The sequence below is a fragment of the Chlorocebus sabaeus genome, chromosome 26 (assembly GCF_047675955.1).
Source record: "Chlorocebus sabaeus isolate Y175 chromosome 26, mChlSab1.0.hap1, whole genome shotgun sequence".
In the NCBI taxonomy this organism is placed as follows: domain Eukaryota; kingdom Metazoa; phylum Chordata; class Mammalia; order Primates; family Cercopithecidae; genus Chlorocebus; species Chlorocebus sabaeus.
Genome location: NC_132929.1, coordinates 11,303,555 through 11,321,010, shown reverse-complemented (window position 1 = coordinate 11,321,010; position 17,456 = coordinate 11,303,555). Strand labels below are relative to the sequence as shown.

Below are 17,456 nucleotides of genomic sequence, written 5' to 3'. Positions count from 1 at the left end.
GATAGGTGTGGAAATAGTTCTAGTAATTAACCTTTTTTTTTTTTTTTTTTTTTTTTTTAACCAGTTTGTGAGTATCTGTTTGCTTTAGGAAGTGCCCTCTCTATTGTTAAAATTGTCGACATAGGTCAGACAGCTGCCTGGACTAGCTTCCCAGCAATCTCGCAGGTGTGATTCACATTGACAAAGATGGGGGAGGAAAAGTATTCTAAGCAACAAATGGGCCTGTGATGCCTGCTTTTCTAATGTGGTCATAGTTGACTTTGTAAGAATCTGTCGGGGGGCGGAGCAAGATGGCCGAATAGGAACAGCTCCAGTCTCCAACTCCCAGCGCGAGCGACACAGAAGACCGGCGATTTCTGCATTTTCAACTGAGGTACTGGGTTCATCTCACTGGGGAGTGCCAGACGATCGGTGCTGGTCAGCTGCTGCAGCCCGACCAGCGAGAGCTGAAGCAGGGCGAGGCATTGCCTCACCTGGAAAGCGCAAGGGGGAAGGGAATCCCTTTTCCTAGCCAGGGGAACTGAGACACACAACACCTGGAAAATCGGGTAACTCCCACCCCAATACTGCGCTTTAAGCAGACAGGCACACCAGGAGATCATATCCCACACCTGGCCGGGAGTGTCCCACACCCACGGAGCCTCCCTCATTGCTAGCACAGCAGTCTGTGATCTACCGGCAAGGCAGCAGCGAGGCTGGGGGAGGGGCGCCCACCATTGCTGAGGCTTAAGTAGGTAAACAAAGCTGCTGGGAAGCTCGAACTGGGTGGAGCTCACAGCAGCTCAAGGAAACCTGCCTGTCTCTGTAGACTCCACCTCTGGGGACAGGGCACAGTAAATAATAACAAACGCAGCAGGTCTGCAGATGCAAACGACTCTGTCTGACAGCTTTGAAGAGAGCAGTGGATCTCCCAACACGGAGGTTGAGATCTGAGAAGGGACAGACTCCCTGCTCAAGTGGGTCCCTGACCCCTGAGTAGCCTAACTGGGAGACATCCCCCACTAGGGGCAGTCTGACACCCCACACCTCACAGGGTGGAGTACACCCCTGAGAGGAAGATTCCAAAGCAAGAATCAGACAGGTACACTCGCTGTTCAGAAATATTCTATCTTCTGCAGCCTCTGCTGCTGATACCCAGGCAAACAGGGTCTGGAGTGGACCTCAAGCAATCTCCTACAGCTACAACCTACAGCTGAGGATCCTGACTGTTAGAAGGAAAGCTATCAAACAGGAAGGACACCTACACCAAAACCCCATCAGTACATCACCATCATCAAAGACCAGAGGCAGATAAAACCACAAAGATGGGGAAAAAGCAGGGCAGAAAAGCTGGAAATTCAAAAAATAAGAGCGCATCTCCCCCGGCAAAGGAGCGCAGCTCATCGCCAGCAACGGATCAAAGCTGGACGGAGAATGACTTCGACGAGATGAGAGAAGAAGGCTTCAGTCCATCAAATTTCTCAGAGCTAAAGGAGGAATTACGTACCCAGCGCAAAGAAACTAAAAATCTTGAAAAAAAAGTGGAAGAATTGATGGCTAGAGTAATTAATGCAGAGAAGCTCACAAACGAAATGAAAGAGACGAAAACCATGGCACGAGAAATACGTGACAAATGCACAAGCTTCAGTAACCGTCTCGATCAACTGGAAGAAAGAATGTCAGCGATGGAGGATCAAATGAATGAAATGAAGCGAGAAGAGAAACCAAAAGAAAAAAGAAGAAAAAGAAATGAACAAAGCCTGCAAGAAGTATGGGATTATGTAAAAAGACAAAATCTATGTCTGATTGGGGTGCCTGAAAGTGACGGGGAAAATGGAACCAAGTTGGAAAACACTCTTCAGGATATCATCCAGGAGAACTTCCCCAACCTAGTAGGGCAGGCCAACATTCAAATCCAGGAAATACAGAGAACGCCACAAAGATACTCCTGGAGAAGAGCAACTCCAAGACACATAATTGCCAGATTCACCAAAGTTGAAATGAAGGAAAAAATCTTAAGGGCAGCCAGAGAGAAAGGTCGGGTTACCCACAAAGGGAAGCCCATCAGACTAACAGGAGATCTCTCGGCAGAAACTCTTCAAGCCAGAAGAGAGTGGGGGCCAATATTCAACATTCTTAAAGAAAAGAATTTTAAACCCAGAATTTTATATCCAGCCAAACTAAGTTTCATAAGTGAAGGAGAAATAAAATCCTTTACAGATAAGCAAATGCTTAGAGATTTTGTCACCACTAGGCCTGCCTTACAAGAGACCCTGAAGGAAGCACTAAACATGGAAAGGAACAACCGGTACCAGCCATTGCAAAAACATGCCAAAATGTAAAGACCATCAAGGCTAGGAAGAAACTGCATCAACTAACGAGCAAAATAACCAGTTAATATCATAATGGCAGGATCAAGTTCACACATAACAATCTTAACCTTAAATGTAAATGGACTAAATGCTCCAATTAAAAGACACAGACTGGCAAACTGGATAAAGAGTCAAGACCCATCAGTCTGCTGTATTCAGGAGACCCATCTCACACGCAGAGACATACATAGGCTCAAAATAAAGGGATGGAGGAAGATTTACCAAGCAAATGGAGAACACAAAAAAGCGGGGGTTGCAATACTAGTCTCTGATAAAACAGACTTTAAACCATCAAAGATCAAAAGAGACAAAGAAGGCCATTACATAATGGTAAAGGGATCAATTCAACAGGAAGAGCTAACTATCCTAAATATATATGCACCCAATACAGGAGCACCCAGATTCATAAAGCAAGTCCTTAGAGACTTACAAAGAGACTTAGACTCCCATACAATAATAATGGGAGACTTCAACACTCCACTGTCAACATTAGACAGATCAACGAGACAGAAAGTTAACAAGGATATCCAGGAATTGAACTCATCTCTGCAGCAAGCAGACCTAATAGACATCTATAGAACTCTCCACCCCAAATCAACAGAATATACATTCTTCTCAGCACCACATCGTACTTACTCCAAAATTGACCACGTAATTGGAAGTAAAGCACTCCTCAGCAAATGTACAAGAACAGAAATTATAACAAACTGTCTCTCAGACCACAGTGCAATCAAATTAGAACTCAGGACTAAGAAACTCAATCAAAACCGCTCAACTACATGGAGACTGAACAACCTGCTCCTGAATGACTACTGGGTACATAACGAAATGAAGGCAGAAATAAAGATGTTCTTTGAAACCAATGAGAACAAAGATACAACATACCAGAATCTCTGGGACACATTTAAAGCAGTGTGTAGAGGGAAATTTATAGCACTAAATGCCCACAAGAGAAAGCAGGAAAGATCTAAAATTGACACTCTAACATCGCAATTAAAAGAACTAGAGAAGCAAGAGCAAACACATTCGAAAGCTAGCAGAAGGCAAGAAATAACTAAGATCAGAGCAGAACTGAAGGAGATAGAGACACAAAAAACCCTCCAAAAAATCAATGAATCCAGGAGTTGGTTTTTTGAAAAGATCAACAAAATTGACAGACCACTAGCAAGACTAATAAAGAAGAAAAGAGAGAAGAATCAAATCGATGCAATTAAAAATGATAAAGGGGATATCACCACCGACCCCACAGAAATACAAACTACCATCAGAGAATACTATAAACACCTCTACGCAAATAAACTGGAAAATCTAGAAGAAATGGATAATTTCCTGGACACTTACACTCTTCCAAGACTAAACCAGGAAGAAGTTGAATCCCTGAATAGACCAATAGTAGGCTCTGAAATTGAGGCAATAATTAATAGCCTACCAACCAAAAAAAGTCCAGGACCAGATGGATTCACAGCTGAATTCTGCCAGAGGTACAAGGAGGAGCTGGTACCATTCCTTCTGAAACTATTCCAATCAATAGAAAAGGAGGGAATCCTCCCTAACTCATTTTATGAGGCCAACATCATCCTGATACCAAAGCCTGGCAGAGACACAACAAAAAAAGAGAATTTTAGACCAATATCCCTGATGAACATCGATGCAAAAATCCTCAATAAAATACTGGCAAACCGGATTGAGTAGCACATGAAAAAGCTTATCCATCATGATCAAGTGGGCTTCATCCCTGGGATGCAAGGCTGCTTCAACATTCGCAAATCAATAAACATAATCCAGCATATAAACAGAACCAAAGACAAGAACCACATCATTATCTCAATAGATGCAGAAAAGGCTTTTGACAAAATTCAACAGCCCTTCATGCTAAAAACGCTCAATAAATTCGGTATTGATGGAACGTACCTCAAAATAATAAGAGCTATTTATGACAAACCCACAGCCAATATCATACTGAATGGGCAAAAACTGGAAAAATTCCCTTTGAAAACTGGCACAAGACAGGGATGCCCTCTCTCACCACTCCTATTCAACATAGTGTTGGAAGTTCTGGCTAGGGCAATCAGGCAAGAGAAAGAAATCAAGGGGATTCAGTTAGGAAAAGAAGAAGTCAAATTGTCCCTGTTTGCAGACGACATGATTGTATATTTAGAAAACCCCATTGTCTCAGCCCAAAATCTCCTTAAGCTGATAAGCAACTTCAGCAAAGTCTCAGGATACAAAATTAATGTGCAAAAATCACAAGCATTCTTATACACCAGTGACAGTCAAACAGAGAGCCAAATCAGGAATGAACTTCCATTCACAATTGCTTCAAAGAGAATAAAATACCTAGGAATCCAACTTACAAGGGATGTAAAGGACCTCTTCAAGGAGAACTACAAACCACTGCTCAGTGAAATAAAAGAGGACACAAACAAATGGAAGAACATACCATGCTCATGGATAGGAAGAATCAATATCGTGAAAATGGCCATACTGCCCAAGGTAATTTATAGATTCAATGCCATCCCCATCAAGCTACCAATGAGCTTCTTCACAGAATTGGAAAAAACTGCTTTAAAGTTCATATGGAACCAAAAAAGAGCCCGCATCTCCAAGACAATCCTAAGTCAAAAGAACAAAGCTGGAGGCATCACGCTACCTGACTTCAAACTATACTACAAGGCTACAGTAACCAAAACAGCAGGGTACTGGTACCAAAACAGAGATATAGACCAATGGAACAGAACAGAGTCCTCAGAAATAATACCACACATCTACAGCCATCTGATCTTTGACAAACCTGAGAGAAACAAGAAATGGGGAAAGGATTCCCTATTTAATAAATGGTGCTGGGAAAACTGGCTGGCCATAAGTAGAAAGCTGAAACTGGATCCTTTCCTTACTCCTTATACGAAAATTAATTCAAGATGGATTAGAGACTTAAATGTTACACCTACTACCATAAAAATCCTAGAGGAAAACCTAGGTAGTACCATTCAGGACATAGGCATGGGCAAAGACTTCATGTCTAAAACACCAAAAGCAACGGCAGCAAAAGCCAAAATTGACAAATGGGATCTCATCAAACTAAAGAGCTTCTGCACAGCAAAAGAAACTACCATCAGAGTGAGCAGGCAACCTACAGAATGGGAGAAAATTTTTGCAATCTGCTCATCTGACAAAGGGCTAATATCCAGAACCTACAAAGAACTCAAACAAATTTACAAGAAAAAAACAAACAGCCCCATCCAAAAGTGGGCAAAGGATATGAACAGACATTTCTCAAAAGAAGACATTCATACAGCCAACAGACACATGAAAAAATGCTCATCATCACTGGCCATCAGAGAAATGCAAATCAAAACCACAATGAGATACCATCTCACACCAGTTAGAATGGCGATCATTAAAAAGTCAGGAAACAACAGGTGCTGGAGAGGATGTGGAGAAATAGGAACACTTTTACACTGTTGGTGGGATTGTAAACTAGTTCAACCATTATGGAAAACAGTATGGCGATTCCTCAAGGATCTAGAACTAGATGTACCATATGACCCAGCCATCCCATTACTGGGTATATACCCAAAGGATTATAAATTATGCTGCTATAAGGACACATGCACACGTATGTTTATTGCAGCACTATTCACAATAGCAAAGACTTGGAATCAACCCAAATGTCCATCAGTGACAGATTGGATTAAGAAAATGTGGCACATATACACCATGGAATACTATGCAGCCATAAAAAAGGATGAGTTTGTGTCCTTTGTAGGGACATGGATGCAGCTGGAAACCATCATTCTTAGCAAACTATCACAAGAACAGAAAACCAAACACCGTATGTTCTCACTCGTAGGTGGGAACTGAGCAATGAGATCACTTGGACTCGGGAAGGGGAACATCACACACCGGGGCCTATCATGGGGAGGGGGGAGGGGGGAGGGATTGCATTGGGAGTTATACCTGATGTAAATGACGAGTTGATGGGTGCAGCACACCAACATGGCACAAGTATACATATGTAGCAAACCTGCACGTTGTGCACATGTACCCTACAACTTGAAGTTTAATAATAATAAATAAATAAATAAATAAAAGAATCTGTCGATGTCCCATATTTACAAAGTGAAGAAGATAATGATAATCTACCTCAGAACATTGTTGAGAGCAGTAACTAATATAAATGTTTAATGACATTATGCGCTGCTGTTTCTAATACTCAGTGATGCTATTGCTGACTTTATTTCCTGAGTTGAACTTACATATCATCACTTATAGTGATAATTGCCTAAGCTGAATAGTTTCACTTGTGTCAGAGAGCCCCTGTGGTTTAGCAATGTGCCAGCCTATTTAGGGTCCAGTCTTTGTTTCTGACATCTCAGTTACTAACGTTATTATCTTTAATTTCTATTTTCTTCCCCTTTGGTCTCTACTACTTGATTAGCTTTTGGTTATCTTGATGATAAGAATGTAATTTAATATGAATTAAAATCTCCAAATTCTATTAAATTTAGTAATAGATGTTCATTCACTGATTATACTTTTTTTCTCTGAGGATCTGAAATTCATTCTTTGAAGAACTGGCAGTGTATGTGTCTTTCCTTCAAATGTTTATTCTTTTTTCTGTTAATCATGACTGCAGCTTTCTCCTAAATGGTCATAATCAACCCCCTAATGGTAAAATACAACGGTTTTGTTGAAGTTTCTATGGCATATGGTACTATGTCAGTAAGAAAGAGCACAGCTGTGGTTGGTAGACAGTCCTTAATTTAAAGGCTTGGTGTTCTATTTACCAGCTTTGTTAACTTGAATGGGTTAATCACCTTGGTTTTTTCACATATAAAATCAGTTTAATAGTGTTTTGGATTCTTATGAGGAAAAACTGAAATAAGATATACAAAGTACCTAACATAAATCTTAGTCCATACTGGGTACTCGGTAATATTGTTACTTTGTCCTTGCCTTTTCATCAACATTTTCTGTATATTTGTGCACACACCATTACTTTATCCTGATTGTATCTTCTGTCATTATGACCACTCTTTTCCAACATCTTCACTGGGTTTTCCTTCTCCTGCCTCTCCTTACATGTTGGTGTACCCCCAGGGTCTTCCACTCAGCCCTCTTCTCACCCTATATCCTATCGTTGAGGTTCTTGTTTGCTCCCATGGCTTCAGGTATATGCTGACAACACCCACATATATTCCTGTGCTCTCTTGAGCACCAGAGTTTTCTTCAGTGTACCTAATAGTCTTATCTATTTGGATAGTGCTATAAACTCATTATGCCCTCTACCCCAAATTCATATATTGAAGCCCTAACCTCACATGTGATTGTATTTGGAAGGTATTTGGATCTCCTTTGGGAGATAATTAGGTTTAGATGAGGTTATGAAAGTGAGGCCCTCATGATAGAATTAGTATCCTTGTAAGAAAAGACGCCAGAAAGGAGTTTGCACTTTCTTCCTGCCACCCCTGGAACCACGTGAAGACACAGCAAGATGTCGACCATCTACAAGGCAGGAAGAGAGGCCTTAAGAGAGTCCCAGAGAATTCATGCTGGCATCTTGAGCTTAGACTTCCAGCCTCCAAAACTGTGAGAAAGTAAATTTCTGTTGTTTAAGCGACCCAGTCTGCATGGTATTTTGTTATGACAGTATGAGCCACACAAAGATACCTAGCAAACAGATTGAATACAACATATGCAAAACTGAATAAATGGAGTATTTTCTTTTAAAACATGTATATATTTTCTTTCTCAGTTAATAGTAATTTAAGGTAGAAACGTTGGTCCCATTCTTTAGGTTCTCTCCTTGTCTCTCTCCAGGTTTGAAGGGAGAGTTGGGCTGCAAAGGGCACAACGAACTGCTTGGGAATAACTGAAATGATGTCTGTCTTGATTATGGTACCAGTTTCACTGGGTTCAATCCAAAATGATTGAATTATGCATTTTAACTGTATGCAGTTGATTGTACATGATTATAACTCAGTTGAGTTGGTTTAAAAAATTTGTAGGGATAGGGTCCCAGAGTCTATATTACTAATTTCCTGTAGCATACTTGGTTTTATTTCATCTATGACACAAGGTGATTCATTTGGCTGTCTTTATGCTGTCTCAGTATATCCTTTATGTTAGTAGCCATTCTCTTTTTTTCTCTGTGGATACTTCCATTGCTATTGTTTATTTACTGACTTTTTCTCCCAAATGATATGGGTCAGGGATCAGGGCCTGAACGTAGCTATGTCTTCTCTAAGGCGTAGATTGACTATGTGGTAGATCTTTATCTTTTAAATATCTATTTTGCCCTTTGTTTGAAGTTTGTAGTTGTGTTCAGAATGATTAAGGAATCAGCAGAAGTCTTCCTTATCCCTGGATTATTCAGGTCTCACTGTGCTGGAAAACTGTGTTGCAACTCTATCTAGAGTTGAGTGTCAAGGGTTAGTAGGCTCGTCTTGAGAAGTCATAATGAGAAAGAGTGTTAAAGCCCATTAGAGAAGGGCTTTGTCCATCAAAATGGAAGAGTTAGGTTTTTAATCCAGTAGTAGCAGTACAGTCAGCCCGCTGTATCCGCGGATTCACATCCATGGATTCAATCAACTGTAGATAAAAAATATTATGAGGAAAAACCAATAAAAAATAAGAATACAACAATAAAAACACAAATTTTAAAAACAGTATGGCAACTGTTTACATAGCATTTACCTTGTATTGGGGTATTATAAATAATCTGGAGACTATTTAAAGTTTATGCAAGGATATGCATTGGTTATATGCAAATACTACACTATTTTATATAATGGACTTGAGAGTCTGTGGATTTTGATTTTAGGGGGATTCCTGGAAACAACCCCCCATTGATAATGAGAGATGACTGTAGTAGTAGTCAGTAGTAGTAATAGTAGAAGTAGTAACACAGGTAGTTATAGAAGTAATAGGAATAGTAAAGATCATAATAATGAAAGAAGAAAATATTTGCTGAATGCTTACTAGGTGCTGGATACTGTGTTATTTACCTGAATTATTTTATTCAATCTCCACAATAACCTTGGAAAATAAGAATTGATATTTTTTTCCTCACTTTATAGATGAAGAAACAGACACAGAGAAATCAAGTAACATTCAAAATCACAGAGCTAGTAAGTAATAGGGCCAGATTTCTACCAGGCAGTAGTAATTACAATTATTGGGCCAAGTGTGGTGCCTCACACCTGTAATCCCAACACTTTGGGAGGAGGCCAAGTCAGGCAGATCCCTTAAGGTCAGGAGTTCAAGACCAGCCTGGGCAACATGGCAAAACTCTGTCTCTACCAAAATACAAAAATTAGCTGGGCTTGCTGACACAATGCATGCCTGTAATCCCAGCTCCTCAAGAGGCTGAGGCACAAGAATCACTTGAACCCAGGAGGCCTCAAAAAAATTATTGAACAAATAAAACTAATGATCTATATATAGGCTCAGTGTTGAAGAATAGTCAGAATTTACTTAGTGCTGATTAGTTAAGTGTTATCAAATAAAAAATAAAATAGATGGGGCCAGGTGCAGTGACTCAAGCTTATCATCCCAGCACTTTGGGAGGCCAAGACGGGTGGATCAGTTGAGTCCAAGAGTTCAAGACCAGCCTGGGCAACACAGTGAAACCCCATCTCTACTAAAAATAGAAAAAGATAGCTTGGCATGGTGGTACACGTCTGTAGTCCCAGTTACTCTGGAAGCTGAGGCAAAAGAATTGCTTGAACCCTGGAGCTGAGATCGCCCCACTGCACTCCAGCTTGGGCAGCAGAGAGAGTGAGACTCTGTCTCTAAATAAATAAATAAATAAAAATTTAAAAATACATGAAATAAAATAGATGGGAGTAGAAGAGTATTCCAAAGAATGCATGTATACAAAGAAGAAATTGTTTTAGGGTTGTGGTGAGCATTAAATAAAAATCATAGCACACTAGTGAATGGCAATGGATAATAAATTCCAATTATTATTTTAATAGTAATTTGATGGCCAGGCACGGTGGCTCATACCTGTAATCCCAGCACTTTGGGAGGCTGAGGTGGGTGGATCACCAGGTCAGGAGTTTGAAACCAGCCTGGCCAATATAGTGAAACTCCGTCTCTACTAAAAATACAAAAATTAGCTGGGCGTGGTGGCACGTGCCTGTAGTCCCAGCTACTTGGGAGGCTGAGGCAGAAGAATTTCTTGAACCTGGGAGGTGGAGGTTGCAGTGAGCCGAGATCGTGCCACTCTACTACAGCTTGGGCGGCAGAGTGAGACTTTGTCTAAAAAAAAGAAAATAGTAATTTGACTTAGGGAAGGAAGAAAACACCAGTGGCTCTTGTCTGTCTTTCCATGATCTCTGGAGAAATACACACACTCCTATATGTCTATATTTAGTACTTCATTATTTTTATAGCAGAACTTCAGATAAACATCTATATTATATAGGGATATAACTAAAATTTTGATAACATTATTCAACAACTCCAATCTCTACTGTATTTACATTTAATAAGGAACTCTATGCTATGACTTTTTCTAATGAATACAATGACTTTTATGAAAACAAATATGGCTAGGAAGGTTAGGGAAAGGTTATAAGCAAATGTTCTCACAAAGTTGCTGAAATAGGAAAGTAAAGGAAATAGCTCTTTTCCTGAAACCTTATCTGATAAAAAGAATTGTTTTATTTTGGGGTGATTTGGACAGGTATTTCTCTGTCATTTCGAAGGGCAAATTTTCAATTGATTTTAAAGACATGAAAAATTTCTTTTGCACATTTTTGTTTATTTATTATGGCATCCTTTTAGGTACACAGGGTTATTTCAGTATGACTTGAAATATTAACTTTTGTTTTATGTGAAACACTTTTGTTTTTCTTTCTTGTTGTCCAAGTTTGGTAAGACCAGAGTATTCATAATGAAGCGATCTCTCTGAAGTAGTTTCTTTTGTACGTCCGTAGGCTAGGATGGATTTTCTTTTACACCTATTCAGAGAATTTCTATTCAGTTTGTTATTAGTAATCACCCCCTAGTCACTTTCTTCATGTCTGTTTTCTAGATAACAGTTCCCTAGTTTACACCCATATTGTGTATTATTCTTCCCTAAGTGTATTATCTTACACTTCTTTACATTAAATCTCATCTTGGACCTGTCCTTTCAAATCCCCAAGTTGTCCATAATCCATCCATGTACTTGATTGATCTTGTTTTCTTTTCTTTTTAATCCAGTCTAGCTTTGTATCATCTGCAAACTTGATCATACTTGAATGTACATTCTCCTCCAGCTCATTAACGAGTGTGCTAGACAGGATAGTTGTCATTCCTGTGGGACCACGCCGGATATACTGCTGGATGCTCTCAGTTGCAACTATGTTGATAATAATTCATTGCTTCCTTCCCATGACAGAATTCTTTATCTACAGTGCTATACTGTTATCCAGGCAATGCCTCTACCATCTCTGCTTTCTGGATACTCCTATTTCAATCATTTTTTCCTAAGATTTACGTAAAAATTATTGTGCTCCCTTATCTATGTAGGCCATTGCTTAATTTTTAAAAGAAGTTACTCAATCTGGGAAAATAGTGTCCTTAAATAGAAATTTCTCAAAAGTTTCCATCGAACATCAGTGAGTCTTTAAAAATACGTTAAGTGTGAAACATTTTGGAAGTGCTGCCTAAGTCTTTGCTTTCTCCATGGAAAGGGATCTCTAGTATTTAAATTTTAAGTAAAACCATAATTATTTTTCTCACAGCTGAGAGAATGATTTAAATATATGTAAATTTTTTCTGAATGTCGATTATATTTTCAGTAAATTACTCTGCTTTGAGGTAGTTTTCTAGATGAGACGCAGTTCATTTATAATTTTCAGAGCATGATGTGGAGCCATTTGTTACTTTAAAGTTATGGTTTTTTCCTTTATTTTCAGGAAAAAGAAGAAGTAGAGGGGATATCAGTAGGTGCTATACTTTCTGACTATCAGCGTATTCGAGTGGAAAATGTGTAAGAAAACATTAATTTGTTAATTTTAAAAGTGTATGTATTTTAAGAATGTGAATAAGTGAAAAATCAATAATTGTATTCAAATTATAAATAGGTAGGTAGTCTGTGTGCTCCATGGAACTAAATGTATGTATTTACCTAAGTAACAAAAGTCATGCTTTTACTTTTTTCTATCCTTATATCACACATGAGGAAATTTAGCTTATTTAGTGTAAGGAAAAATAATCTATCATAGAATTGAGACAGATTTTTTAGTGAGAAGTATTATCTTCATTTTTTTCTTATTTGATTTAGTATATCCTGTTAATCTCTTTTAACTCATCATTTGTGATAAAAATCAAGAGATAATAAAATCAATACAGTAATATTTTAAAGACAAAAAATGCTTACTAAGGAGTCATCTCTTCTTTGGTTCATATAATTCAGTTCTTGTCCAAAAATATTTATATGATTGAAGTACTTACATATAAAGCCATTCAACTTTCAAGGAATTTTTAGGATGTTCCTCCCCTCCTCCTAGCCCCTCTCTGCTCCCCTGAGGGAGGGAGCACTAGTGAAGCATTTAGTCTGTAGCTGCACATACCAAAACGGTCAGTTCTATTGATCTATTCAAAAACCATGAGGTGAAATGATAATATTGGTTATTTAATGTTGGCCTGGCAAGACACGACCTGAATGAATTTACTTTTCATTTTTAATTTATCTAGATAAATATAATATTGTATAGAGATTCTGGGCATAATTATATTAACAAAAAAAAATTGGACTCCATTATTTTTCTTAAGCACAATTTGACCTACAAATAAGTGATTTTGCTAGTCAAAATGATAAATAGAATAAGATAATGGCTGTATTTATATAATATTTTTATATTCTTGATAAAGAAACATTCCTATTTACTATCTCATTTAAAACCTACATATTAATGGATTTGAAAGTTTAAGTTTCATTTTTATTTATTTTCTCTCTAATTTAGGGCAGTTTAAAAAAATACGGAATTTTAAGAGTGAATGAAGGGAAAACAGGGTAAAGCATAGTTAAGTGAAGAGAAATATGATCTTACATTTTAGAGGTGTATCAGAGTCTCTGGACAATGGATGGCGATGGCGGAGTGGGGAAGAAGGTCATGTGTATTTTGAGAAAGTTTTCCTTGCATTCTATCTAGATGTAGATCTACCGTTGAGAACAACCAATCTACAGATGGAGATGAATTGCATATTCCTTAAGCCATACTTTAGAAATAATAGTATTGTCATCAAGTTTTACATCATGTTCTCTGAGAATTGTTAAAAATTAGTGTTTTTTAATAAGTTCAAACCCACATGCTTTAATGGGTAGCCAAACTGGAGATAGGGATGACATCTATTTATGAAAGTTAAAAAGCCAAATAAAAATGTGCTCCTGATTAGGAGTCTGCCCATTACATATATGTATATATATGGAGGAAGGGCACATGTCATGCCCACGGGTAGAGACTTTCTCAAAACACAGTCTCTGGTACACTTGAACACATGGTTGAACGGATGAATAGATTTTATGTTATAAAGCATATCTGCAATTATTTTATCCTTGAAATTTCAAAAGCAATGTTACTGGCAGTCTATTGGTCCACAAACTCAATTTTGAATTAGCCTATGACCAAATTTTAGTTTGTGTTGTGTTATCATAATTTCAGATTGTAAAGCATTTAATAGATGTCACAAGTTCAAATTCAGCAGTGATTTACAGAGTACTTTTATTTGAGCCATGATATTTTGAACTGTTAAAGAACTTAAATAGGAAAAAAATTTTACTTAAGTCTATAGTCAAGAGGTTTAGAGGAATTTCAAAGCAACAACCACAAATTTTACAATAAGGACAGGAAAAAAACTTTTTTTTAAATAAAAAAGTAAGTCTTCGTTTAAAAAGGTAGAGAGGCTGTTTTGATTAGTCGGCCTTAAACATTGGGTGAGAGGACAGCAAGAACTAGTGTTTGTATTACATGAGTAGTTCACATTTTATTATTTTTGTATTTATTAACTGCTTCAGCATTGCTTAAATGCTCTGAGACATTTTAAAAGGGAAAATTACATGCAACAATCTCTGCAATGAGGAAGGTTTTGGCTGTTTGAAAGTCAGGGTATACGTAATGAAAAACAATAGTGATATTTTTAAGGCCATGTATGAGTAAATGACCAAACATGGTACATTTAATAAGTATTGGGATCTCTGAGAGGAGAGAGAGAGAGAGAGATCAGTATAGGCCAGAGTAGTCAGCCAAGCAACCTTCCAGATGCTAGGGACAGTGGATTTTACTTATAAACCTTATAGACACTGGGTTTTAGAGCTATATTCTTGGTTTGGAATCTGATCTTAGCCAGTTAGTGTATGACTCGGGCAAGTCACTTGGCTTTGACTATCATTTATTGAATACCTATTTTATCCAGGCATTGTACTACATTATCTATATTACCTTTAATTGATTAAACAATTATAGTCCTTTCTGAGAAAGTGACATTTAAGCAAAGGCATGAAGCAAGTGAGAACACAACTAGTGTAAAGGCAAGAGTGAGCAGGCAGGCAACAGTGGTAGGATGGAGTGAGAAGAGAGTAAGTAGTAGGAAATAAAGTGCATGAACTAAACAGGGCGAGATCCATGGAGTGATGGGGAGCCACTGGAGGGTTTTGAGCAGAGGAATACTATGATCTATTTAATGTCTTAAAAGGATCACATTGGCTGCTGTATGGATTTTAAAAGGGTGAGGGTGGAGCAGGGAAGGAAATTAGGATGTTGACATGAGAGAGAATGGTGGCTCAAACCAAGTTGTTAGCAGTGGTATTGGTGAGGAATAATCACATTCTGCGTTGTGGTAGATTAGATGTGGAATGTGAAGGAAAGGGAAGGATGATTTCATTTCACATTTTTTAATCCTCTTAAGAACTTTGAAAGGAACTATTTTTGCCCCTATTTATGAACTAGGAAACTAAGCTCAAGGACTTAGATTTTACTTGACTTCAAAAGCCATGTAACTAGAGTACAAAATGAGGTTTTAAATTCAGATGTGTCTTCACTCCAAAACCTATATTTTTTATACTTTACCAATAATGGAAAATATCTTGTACAGTGCCTGCAGCATTGTACTTTTTGTTCTTAGTATTTTCTTTTTATTCACAGTCAAATTCTTAAAAAAAAAAAATCAAAGTTAGTAGTTTAGAATAATTCACGTAACTGTAGTTATTGTTAATTTAATCAATATGAAGCTGTTTTATTAGGATAAATTATTTGCCCACTTTACATATGCTTCAAAATTTTGATACCCATGGAAGTTTTAAAACTGAGAGAATACTGGCATTTGTAAACTCTTTTAATAGATTACTAAACTAAGAGTCTTACTAAAATTAATATTTCTAGTGCCTAGAAATTTCATTTTTATCAGTTTATGCATAGCCCATGGAAATTAAATATGTTTATGTTGTATATATAAACTTCATTATGCAAAATATGTTTTTAAAAGCATTTTCAATGCTAAAATCCTTCAACGAAGCATTATGTTTCAAATCAAAGTAATTGCTGTGGATCCAAGTATAAAATATTAAGATATCATCTGACTTTCTTTTTCTTTTTCTTTTGTAGGTGTAAAAGGCTTAATCTCCAGCCTTTAGCTTACCTGTGGCAGAGAAACCAGGAGGATTTGCTCCGAGAGATGATATCATCTAACATTCAAGCAATGATCATCAAAGTAGCAGCTTTGGGTATGCAGCCAAACTATCAAGGGAGCTGTTTGTTGCCACATAGATAATCTCAATTCACTAATAAGTAGTTACAATGAACAAAGAAAACTGATTTAGAATATAAAAATGTGGAGTCACAGCTGAAGAAATTGAGTAAGCACCTTCCTTGCATGAAGAAAGAGAAGTTTTAAAATGGGCTTTTGACCATTTGCCAAAGTGATTACTAGTAAGACTTTTTTTTTTTTTTTTTTTAAATATCTAACTGGTTCTAAAACTGATATTGTATTATAGTCCTTCAATTTAAGTGTTTTTTTTTTTTTTAGGGTTTGGAATTTAGGCTTGTTGGAGACAGGAAATACAAGGGTTATTTTTGTTTTGTTTTGGAGTTTTTTGGAAGCTTCTTACAATATGTATTTGACACAAAACATGATATATTCCTTGTATTTTTTAACATATTTTGAATAATGCTAAAATAGAATGATGGTTTTGTTTTTGTTATAAAAAATAGATAGGGTACTGGTTTTTGTTGGAGGTGGTGAGAAAATCATGTTTGAGAAAATGTTATCTGATTAGTTAGCATAGACACAGTAGGCAGGTGGTAATCTGATTCAAGTATGGACATTACATATGAACACATTTAATTTATTTGGAATTGCTATAATTATATTCATTTTTGAGAAACCATAGGGTTTGAGCCCAGTTCGTTCATTTCATGAACCTGTTGTAGAAAATGCCCTGAAGCCTGAGAGTTCCCAGAGCCTAAATCATGTACCTCATTTGAGAGTGTTTACCTTGCTGATCTCTGAAATAACGAGGTCTTGAGCTGTAGAAGATTTTACAGATACATTCACTTTTTAAATAAAATTAAGAGAAAGAGTACAGATCCCATAATGTTTCTCCATGGTAAATACCAAGCTGCTCTATTCTTGCTGAAGTTGAGTTTGTTGTCTTCAGTTGAAAGCTTTATTTAGTGAATCTGTAGTTGATCTCCTTAGCTGTTAAAACGAGAAAGATTGCGTGGTATTATATTATTATTTCTGAGAAAAGGTTGCCGAGCAGCTCTCATGATTAACGATCTCATCATAAATATATTTGTCATACGAATTTCTGGGTGATTCTGTACAGAGTATTCCCTCTTGCTTTTTCTTTGTCTCTCGCTCTCTCCTTGAATTTTCTAAGATTACATAGTTCTGTAATGAAGTTCACGTCACATCTCACTGAAAGGTACACATACTATTCCTTTTACTGCCAGATAGATAAAAGACTAGATTAGGACCCAGAGAGACCTCCCTTATTGAAAAGGTAGTCAAAGAATTTGACCTTATTGCCATCTTTTAATAGTATATGACCAATATTGTGTGTTCTTTCATTTCTATGTGTGCGTCTCTGTAGGGATTAGAGATGGGGAA

The 17,456-nt window shown here is 37.4% G+C and overlaps 1 protein-coding gene across 8 annotated transcripts in view; it reads left to right on the top strand.

Moving 5' to 3' along the window:
* Nucleotides 1-17,456, top strand: part of DPH6 (diphthamine biosynthesis 6) — a 448,616-nt gene that overhangs the window by 87,699 nt on the left and 343,461 nt on the right. For all 8 annotated transcript variants that reach the window (XM_073012040.1, XM_073012037.1, XM_073012039.1 and 5 more), the window contains exons 4-5: nucleotides 12,263-12,336; nucleotides 15,950-16,068. In XM_073012040.1, the coding sequence (XP_072868141.1) occupies nucleotides 12,263-12,336; nucleotides 15,950-16,068 (193 nt within the window). The remainder of the gene's footprint in view (nucleotides 1-12,262; nucleotides 12,337-15,949; nucleotides 16,069-17,456) is intronic.